The sequence below is a fragment of the Coptis chinensis genome, chromosome 6 (assembly GCF_015680905.1).
Source record: "Coptis chinensis isolate HL-2020 chromosome 6, ASM1568090v1, whole genome shotgun sequence".
Lineage (NCBI taxonomy): Eukaryota > Viridiplantae > Streptophyta > Magnoliopsida > Ranunculales > Ranunculaceae > Coptis > Coptis chinensis.
The window spans coordinates 25,801,022-25,811,733 of NC_141461.1; the positions used below are offsets into that span (position 1 = coordinate 25,801,022).

The 10,712-nt window shown below is 38.8% G+C and overlaps 1 protein-coding gene across 1 annotated transcript; it reads right to left on the reverse strand.

Annotated features, from left to right (window-relative positions):
* Positions 1-8,927: 8,927 nt before the first annotated feature.
* LOC147492337 (uncharacterized) lies at positions 8,928-10,283 on the reverse strand. The gene is made up of 2 exons (XM_086567476.1): positions 9,680-10,283; positions 8,928-9,644 (listed from the first exon to the last, which is right to left on the reverse strand). Exons 1-2 carry the CDS (start codon positions 10,078-10,080, stop codon positions 9,203-9,205), a joined length of 843 nt encoding a protein of 280 aa, XP_086423602.1. The 5' UTR covers positions 10,081-10,283; the 3' UTR covers positions 8,928-9,202.
* Between the last annotated feature and the right edge of the window lie 429 nt (positions 10,284-10,712).

Sequence of the window (10,712 nt, forward strand, 5' to 3'; positions counted from 1 at the left end):
GCAGGTTCATCAGTTTCTCTTCTGTACCACATTTGTATTTGCTACCTTTTACAAGTGCAGGATATAGCATGTACCATGCCAAAAAAAAAAAAAAAAAAAAAAGTCTTTGCCACACAGGCTTTGCTCATGTAACAAAGAGAGGGAGATCTTTCGGCCCCCATAAATGTAGTCTAATAAAAGCCCAATTCAATACAAACTCACACTCAAAGCCCATGCTCAGAGCTTATCTATCAAAAAGCCCACGCTCAGAACCCATACTCAGAGCTTATCAACCAAAAAGCCCACGCTCAAAGCCCATATGCATACTCAAAGCTTATCTACCAAAAATCCCACGCTCAGAGCCCATGCTCAGAGCTTATCTACAAAAAAGCCCACGCTCAGAGCCCATGCTCAGAGCTTATCTACAATAAAGCCCACACTCAGAGCACATGTTCAAAGCCTATACTCAAAGCATACATACCTACACGTAAAATCAGTATCAATTACGCATATGTTTTGCGAGTCAAACAACTTTCACAACTTCATCCACACTCAAGATTCACTTCCATCAACTTCATATCGTGTGACAGTTCTTCCGCCAGTTCTCCAACTTCATCCCACGATTAGACAGTTTTCCCGTCAGTTCTCCAACTTCATCCCACGATTGGACAGTTTTCCCGCCAGTTCTCCAACTTCATCCCACGATTGGACAGTTCTCCCGCCAGTTCACCAACTTCATCCTACAATTAGACAGTTCTCCCGCCAGTTCTTCAACTTCATCCCACAATTTGACAGTTCTCCCGCTAATTCTCCAACTTCATCCCACGATTAGAATATTGGAGAACGAGAAAGTGACTATCACCAATCCTACCTATAAAATCCAACCTTCGTTATTTTTCCAGAACTACGCCATCGAGACTTGATCCCAAGCAATACATTTGGGTATGTAGGCAACTTCACACTGAAGTCCCCAACAACCATCTCCTTCACCATCTCCAAAAACATTACTTTCGACCCTCAATTGGTGTGTTTGAAAATCTTCTTTGAAAACAAAGCACCATCATCGATCCATGGTCATTTGCATAGTGGGGAACTGACATCATAGGACCTCTACCACCTACTTCTGGCAATGTCTGATTCCTACTAGTTCATGACGGATTACTAAACCAAGTGGATAGAAAGCAGTTCCCCTTGTCTTTATTCGAGAACATGGCGTCAAAAGTTCATTTGGAACAACATTGTCCGCAAGTTCGGTATACCCAAAGTTATTATCTCGGATAATGGGCAACACTTATTTGAAGGATTGGTCATCGAACTCTCGGAAGAGTTTCACATTACCTATCTGTTCTCAACTCCAAGGTACCCATAAGGCAATGGCCAGGCTGAAGCCTCTAACAGGGTCATCTTGGATAACATGAAGCGTAAATTAGACGACACAAAAGGTTTATGGGTTGAGGAACTACCTAAGGTCCTATGGGCATACTGAACTACACCCAGACGGTCAACTAGTGGATCCCCATTTTCACTGACCTCTGGTGAGGTTGTCATACCTCGAACTTGTAGCTCCCACTCGAAATTCAGATGTTGTGCACACTCTAGACAATGAGGAGTTGTTATGTAGAGAAATGGATCTCCTATATGAAAAAACGAGAAGGTGCCGCTTCCGGCTTAAGTCAAGCTAACCGCCAGATTCTCGAAAAGATCATCACGACAAGAGAGTCCGATTCAATCTTTAAAATCGGGGAGATCTAGTTTTGTCGAGATCCCATAGCCCAACGACAAGCTTGGACCCAACCGGGAAGGACCATACATCATCGACAAGGTTGGTTGAACTGGTTTTTATTATCTACACACTGTTGATGGGGACGATCTTGTCAAACCATGGAACGTGCGGCAAAGACTTTTGCAAGTACTATCAGTAAATTGTTATTCTATGTTCTTTTATACATTGTTTACTCCTCTCCAAGTCATCAATAAAGTGCTTCACATTGCTATCGAATTTATTCCTTGCAAGAGTTCTTTATTTATGATCCACAATAGACTAAGTCTTTAGGGAATTATCTTCTCACTATCTGCTCAAGAATATTGTATGCCAATTTGCTTTAGAACAAGTGATACTGAGTATGGGAAAGTTGAACTGTACGCCAAATCCTTTCCCATTCCCACGCAGCTAGAACTATATGCCAGTTCTTTCAAACTGCGACTATATTTGATGGGTTAAGCCTTTAGGGAATCCGACCACACTAACTGTTCAGTAAATTGTATGCCAGTTTGACTTGGAGCAAGAGATAGTGTTCTTGAGAGCCTAAACTATATGCCAGTTCTTACCGCTCTCGAAATATCAACATAGGAGTTGCTGGGAAGATCTGAGTTGGATCCAGATCCTAACACGCAAATCATGGGCCTAGAACTGTATCAGCATGATGGCGCTGAGGAAGACTCCCCCACTGTTGTTCTGGTGATAACCTATTTATTTTTTTAATAAATAGAACATATTGTTATCAAACACAGTGTCGTGCTCATGGCACCAAATTACTTTCGCAAAGACATAGGACTCTCTTGCGATCGAACTCCTAATTACAGTTAACTTGAATGGCTCCCATGATATCCTGATCAGATTCTGGTCATGCTTCATTTTAATCTATTTAGCCTACTAGGGTCACCTATTGTTGTTCCAAATGAACTTTAGGGGTATCAGGGGTAGAGTATGCATAATAACACATGTCATATAACATCAAGTGCTTCTAATGTATACATAAAGTACTTAGAAGTGCTACAGAGCTCAGTAAGTAAATAGTACGCATGCATAAAATAGAAGAGCTATAGAGCTCAGTAAATAAATTGTATGTGAGCTACATAGCTCAATATTACAGATCCATAGAATAATTGTTTAAAAATAATTGTTTATGTGAATTATCAACTGAAAAGCTTATGAAGCAGGAGTAGAATCAAACTTCGGTTCACCATCAGTGCTTGTTGTTGCACCATCGTCAGGAACTCGTGTTTCACTCTCAAGAACAGACTGTGTGGTTAGATTAGCTGGAACCATAGCTAGTAATTCGCCGAATTATTCACGAATTATTCGCGAATTATAAGGTTTGGCGAATAAAACGAATAATTCGGCGAATTTTTGAATGATACGGTTTAATTCGCGAATTGGTTGGGTCGGGCTTATAATTGCCGAATTATTCGCGAATTATTCACGAATTATAAGGTTTGGCGAATAAAATGACATTTGTATTATTTTTTCATGAATAAAATTGTAAAAATAAAAATAAAAACGTTATATACTTATATATCAAAATTTTAAATGTAAAATATATAGCCAAATTTTAAAGAAATATATTAGATATATACCGCTTTAAAACACGATATCGTATTTTTTACCGTTAAGCGTTTTATTGGACCGAATATTTAAAAGTATTATTGTTGAAAAATTTCAATCTTAGGCGAATAATTGACGTATCGAACTTTTGCCGTCCACGAATTTACTAGCTATGCCTGGAACGGTTGAAGGCTGAACAAAACACTCACCTGAAAATGGAACTAGCAGAAAAAGAAGTTGAACAGAAGGCATGTCATCATCGGTGTCTTCTTCAGAGGATAAGGAGGCATTAGGCATAAGTTCTTCCTGGATAGATAAGATACTGGTGTCTAGATTAGGAAACAAGATGAGACATATCCAGTAGCCTCAATAGCCTCCTCAAACTTAACTTGTCTGGCAGCATCGAAAGACTCTCGAGAAACATCAAGTACTCTCAGAGCAAAGCAAATGGCATTTTCAGCTGACCTCTTCTTCACCTCCTTCACCACTTGATAATAGAACTCAGAGGTCTCCACCAAGAGGTCACCATCCTTCTTATAAGAGCGAAGACGTTTCTCTTTTAGAGCCCTCTCATAACCTGACATGACCTCATTTGCATGGGAAATGGCTTGCCCAAGGGTCCTCATCTCAGTGTTCCTACGGTTAAGTTCTCCTTGAACTTGGTCATGTTTTGCTTGCAGGGTAGTGAAGTAGCTTCACTTTCCAAGTGGCAGCATCAGCAGCTCCTTTTTAGGGTTTCTCCATAGAGCTCCGAAGGGTGGAGATAGTGTCTCTCATATTCTTGAAGCCAGTATCAGATTTCTTCTCTTTCACCAAGAGTTGGTCAACCTGGATCTGCAACTCCATGCGTTCTCTTCTTCTCAACCCGACCTCTTTAAGCCCGGATCATTTCACCGGTAGCCATGGCATCAGTGGATGAATCGGCGGAGGCCGCAAAGATAGGTTCTTCCATAGCCAAAAAGTTATTCACTAACTGGAGAAGAATATAGGATGTGTAAGAAACACAATGAGAGAAACCGAACACTTAACAGAGAAGAAAGTCTTACCTTGGCAAGGTGAACAGCAGATCGGCAAAAGGACATGTCTAAGGTCCCAACTATGTTGGCTTCAGCCTTGTCAATAGGAAGTCGCGTAGCTTCCAGAACTCCAAGTGCGATATCAACATCTTTAATAGAGTGCTTGTTGGTAACAGGTAGTTCATCAGTTCATCCCCAACGTCTCATCTCCACAATCATCTCCCTCTCAGGGGAATTTGGAGATCTTGGCAAAAAGGGAATGTCGTCACTCACTCCCCTCCTATCACTGGATCGAAGAGGAGGGAGAGTGACAGTTACAACAATAGTTTCAACAATACCCTTCCCCTTGCGATTATCAGGGAGGGAAGGGTCAACAATCAGAAAGACATTATCACTAGTTTGTTCAGAACCTGTAGAAGGATCTGGAACTGATAGGGGTGCAACTACATTCTTACAAGACTTAACAGGTGGGGCAATACTAGCAGGGACCTTGAAAAATGTTTCTTCATTTACTGTGAGAGGATGAAATTTTATTTTCTTACCAGATGGGGCAACATCAGAAGTAGTATCAGATCTCTTCAATCTATAACGGTTGGACACACGCGCTCCCCTTTTAAAATTGCTAGCCGCCAGCAGTTCAGGGCCCCTCCCGCCAGTGATCACACAATCATCACTGACAGCAGGCTCCTAAACTAAACCCGACATCGCAGCATCACTGGAGACGGCCACCGAACTCTTCTCCTTGTGGTTTCCTCTTCTTCTAGTAATCAAAGAGGATTCATCCTGAAATGGAGGAGGAAGAAGTCCGACATCCTGATCAACAGGAGGAGGAAGTGTTGTGCGCCTATAATTCACAGTACTTATCCCAAAAAGGGGAAAAGCCAGGGACAAGTTGTAGCAATTCTTCAGTAGACAAGTTGAAATATTCAAAAAGACGGGTGGGATCAAGAGCTATCACTCAAGGCATCCTCTGTTCCTTGGGGATCGACTTGATAATGTCCACTATAGCAGCATCAGTTGCAGTTAGTTGATTCTAGGGAGAACAATCATCTAAGGAATAATAACATAAATATTCAGGCGAAAGACTCTTATATCAAGTTATAAAGTACTTGAGTAGGAAGACTTACTGGTTGGAGCATGGGTGTGTTTTCTGGGAACAGGAATTCCCATTGGCTGACCATCAGCATCGGAGGAGCGAACGTCCCACGCATCACCGAACACGCGAAGGTGGTGATCAGCCCAGCCTTTGTCACTCTACTTCCCCTCAAAAAAGACAATCGGAGAATTCTTATCTCTAGTCATAAGGTAATAGTACGATTGGTCTCGAATATACCGGACCTCATAAAAGTAACTGAACACCCAACGGTTTAGAGCAAATATATGTCTCTTGGCAAGAAGGGCAGAGTACATAACAGTTCTGTAAAACAAGGGTGCTGCCTGACCAAGAGCAAGATTGAAGTGAATCAGACACTCTCTTAGCAATGGGTGGAAGGGAACAGTGAGTCCGGCCCGGCCCTAAGCTGACCAATGATGATGAGTGTCACCTCCTTGTAGGCTAACTCATCAGATAACCTCCCCCACTCCATGGCCATATATTCAGGGATGTGAAATTTCTCGCGGATCAGTTCCAGGAAGAAAAGATCTCCGAAGTTTACAAGTGACCAGTTGGGATTCATGATCGAAAAAGAGGAAAAGTTTCAAGCTTTGGTTAAACCCTAACGGGAGATCAAAAGGTTCAGTATGCATAAAAAGGTAGCAGAAGAGATAATGAAAGTTCTCTCACCAGATCCCTTAAATATAGATACGATGGACGGTTAGGATGAGCCCCAGCAGTGCGTCTTTTTGGGATGGAACTTCCATCATTACCTTTTTCGGGAAACAACGTGTCTGTTCGAGCCGTCTTTTCAGAGCCTTAATTAGTTGGATACGTCAGCAGTTCCAATAACAATTTTGGAAAAGGATTCTCGCGCCAAAAGCAATGTCGCTTCAAGCGCCCACGTGCTAGCTGGCACGAGAGGAGGCATCTGTAGGGGGATTTCCCGTCATTGAACAGATGACACATGTATGGGAAATAACCTAAGACTATAAATGTCCAGAATGAGACAAGGACCATCGGATCGGGCCTCTGTGAATAAGTGATCTCGTGCTTAGCACGAAGTGTTTAGTGGACATATGTCGGGCACATGACCCGACGCCTTCAAACATATAACGCAGCTTACCAATCGTTAGGAACTAATATAGACAGTTCCCAAATATAAAGAAACTGAAGATGGCGATCTTTGATGATAAGGAAGGAATCGTGATGACATATCTTAGGAGTTACCTTTTAGATATAATCTTCACATACACGATGGGACATTATGATCAGCAAGGAAACTTACCTCTCATAAGATATGGTCTAGATTCAGACTTCCATAAGAAGAGGAATCCTAATAGGAAGGCAGAGTCCAAAGATGGAAGGAAACTCACAAGCGGTGAGGATAGCCCTAATCCTAGGACTCTCGTCGCCCTTCCTATATAAACATAGGGATTTGCTCTTAGAAACTACGTAAAATAGGGTTTCATTCTCCAATAGAACAAAGGAGATATGTAAGCAGCCGTCAGACGGTTCAACCCTGAACTCATCATCATCTCATCCCTTCTCTATTCAGCAAAGGATTCCAGATCACAAGGCACAAAGGAAGATCAGGGGATACTCGGAATTTTCCCTGTAGTTGTCTTTGTCGTCAACGATTTCTCGACATCTCATTTGCTCGACTAGTCGCATCTTCTAGTTCTTCAACTTTTTCACCTTCACCTTCAACATTTTGTGCCACTTCTTCACTTTCAATATTTCTTCTATTTTCTCCTTCTCTAATTTGTTGTTACACCTCAAGCATTACCTCAAATGCTTCTTCTTCATCTTCGTATTCCATTTAGGATTTTTATTGGGTATTCTGTGTAGAGAAACTTGAGTATTCTATGTAAGGAGTAAGAATTTTGATGAAAAAAGGAATAATGAGTAAATGAGAAACTTGAGTATTCTATGTAGAGATATTTAAAATTTTGATATATTTCGAATAATTGAGTGAAATATGTTTGTAAACCCTAAACCCCAAACTAGTTTATTATTCACAATTGAAAAAAAAAATGGAAAATGCAAGTTTAGATATAAAACAAATTATTATTTTAGATTTGGATAATTGAGTGAAATATGTTTGAAATTAAATTTTTTTTATGTCGGTAAATTTGTAAACCCTGAATCCTAAACCTTAAACCCTAAACCCCAAACCCCAAACTAGTTTATGATTTACAATTTGAAAAAGAAAATGAAAAATAACAAGTTTAGATATAAAACAAATTATTATTTTAGATTTGGATAATTGAATGAAATATATTTGAAATTAAATTTTTTTATGTCTGCATCTTAAATTTGTAAACCCTGAATCTTAAACCCCAAACCCCAAACTAGTTTATGATTCACAATTTGAAAAAGAAAATGGAAAATAACAAGTTTAGATATAAAACAAATTATTATTTCGAATAATTAAGTGAAATATGTTGGTACGAAATTTGTAAACCCTGAACCCTAAATCCTAAACCCCAAACTAGTTTATAATTCACAATTTGAAAAGAAAAATAAAAAATAACAAGTTTAGATATAAAACAAATTATTATTTCAAATAATTAAGTGAAATATGTTAGTACAAAATTTGTAAACCCTGAACCCTAAACCCCAAACTAGTTTATGATTCACAATTGAAAAAGAAAATGAAAAATAACAAGTTTAGATATAAAACAAATTATTATTTTAGATTTTGGCATGTTTGATTACACATTTTAACTTGGTTATATAGATACTATGTCATAACAGATAAATAGTGTTGAGTGCATGTAATTGTGTTGGTGCAACTAATTGTGTTGTTCCTAATCCAATTTTTTAAATCGGATCTCAATTTTGCTAATTCAATTGGGATGCATTGATAATTGATCATTACTAATTCAATTTGCATATTATTGTTTAAATAAATTATTGTACAATTATTATCAATTAATGATTTTGTATTATAAGAAAAGTGTTCGGTATTTATGTATAAGGAAAATGTAATTGATGTTTATGTAATCAATTTTTATTGGTTAATCAGGCTAATCATTGGTTAATCAGGAATTTCCTTGGTTAATCGAGCTAATCAATTATTTTAGTCCAAACGACTCACACAGGTTGCCCCATAGTAGCCCCAAACGACCCAGCCGTATCGCTTTCATGTGATATCAAACGATCTGGTTAAGTCATTTGAGTGTACACTCAAATGACATGGTAGTATCGTTTGAGTGTATACGCAAACAATATGGGCGTATAGTGTACACTCAAACGACCCGAAGGTTTTGTTATGGCGAGACCGGTTGAATTGGTTGTCGGGTCTGGACTTTGATGGCAAATTTGTAAAAAAAAAAAAAATTGGGGTTGCCCAATTCAATTTGATGATTACCCAATTAAACTACCTTAAAAAATTGCAAAATAAACTAATTTTTACTTGACACGGGGATCATATCTACAGATTTAAAGTTAGCATAAACAAAATTTTCTAAATGGATTAACCATCTGCTAATATATCAAATTCAGATACGTCCACGAGACCATTTACTTTTGTATAATAGGTGACATGGAAATTTTACAAATTCGAAGTCTTCATTTGTGATGACTGATTAGAATCTGTACAGGTAGTAGCACACAACAAAATAAGAAACGCATACAAAATGAATAAACATGATTAACGTATCTAATCCACAAGACCCCAAATTAATTAAATCTTAAGAGTAACAAAAACTTTTAATCATCCACGTTTGATAGAATTAAGACCTCTAGCTAGTCCATCAACACTTGGACTAAACCCCACACACCCTAACAACCCCTTTTTATATGGCAAAATGTTTTCCTCTTCAACTCATTCTGAACCGCCCGGTTCGATGTATAATGCAATTCATGAGCCGAAAGTGGTCCTTTTCTCCTTGAACCAGATAGTGAACTAGAACCCGAACCTGAACCACTAGACCTGAAGCTAGCATTCCTGCTTACATCTTCATGTTTCTTCCACAAAGCTGTATGTTTCTTTAATGGATGATTCTTGTTCGTTGCACTACCTTCTGATGCACTTCTAAATAACAGCTTGAAACTCCACTTTGCGAAAAATGAAGTAGAAGTAGGTTTTGAATTTGAAGCAATGTCTTCTGTGCTTTGTTGTTGTTGTTCTTCCCATGCAAACTCAGATAACCTTAATGGTGAAAATGATCTAGTACTTCTATGCTTCGAACTTGAAGATGAAAAACCGCTACCCTTTCTCTTCCTCGTCCTCTTTCTTCCTTTTGTCGGTGAGGAAACGGACTGTTATTTTGAGTTTCGGTTTGTGACCGAGATGGAATTTCTAGTGGACGAATTTTTCCACCATCAAAAAGTTCATCAGCTGTTAAAGAAGTCTTATCTAGCTGTCCACTGAAATCAAAAGCGAAATCTTCGTTGGTACAACGATGTGTATCGTTAGATTTCGGTTCTGTACCGATTTTTTCTTGCCAATCCAATGAAGAACCATCACAACTAGTTCTTTGAACAAACGATATATTGTTGAAATCTCGATATATTGCTGATATTCGTGTTGGACTTGTCGGAGCACTGAAATATAACTCACCAAAAGGTTTCGGACTAGCTGGTGCACTGATGAATGGAGTAGAACATGCACTATCGAAATTGAAATCGGTGGGTAGTACCGATATTATAACTTCCATATCGGGTTGCACTTGTATTGTTTCGGGAAATGGAGCAGAATGGGTTGAATTGTAGACGCTGTGTGGCTTTTATAAGAGAGAGAGTAAAAGGAAATGATTGACTAGTCGGACCATGGATGGCCTCTGTACGAGAGAGCCGCCTCTTCTCTATTACTATTTTATTGATTATTGATTTTTTTTTTGGGCACTCCTAAAAGCACATGTTTTCTTTGCTTATCTTGCTATGTGTACTTAATCGGTGAATGTAATTGTCATGATGTTCCTTACAGAAAAGAAGAAACTATTGAGTTTTTAACACTTTAATAGTTTATGAAATTATGATTGATCTTTCATTAAGGTGCAATTTTTTTCCATACTATGCTCCCATTTCATGGAATTTAAAACTAAAGTGCTGATGAATAAAATTTGGAGTTTGATACTTCGTAAAACACACTTGGTGATGGATCAAAAGACGAGTAATATGTCTTTACCAAAAAAATATATACGAGAAATATGTAGCCAATGCATCGGATCTGTACCAAGAATAAAGACGCCCGTCTCTCAGTTTAAGAAGGATGAGGGTCTGTGGGATGCATAACTATTGGCCGGATCGTTTGTAAAAGGGCTGTCGTTGACTTGTATAATGAGTTAAT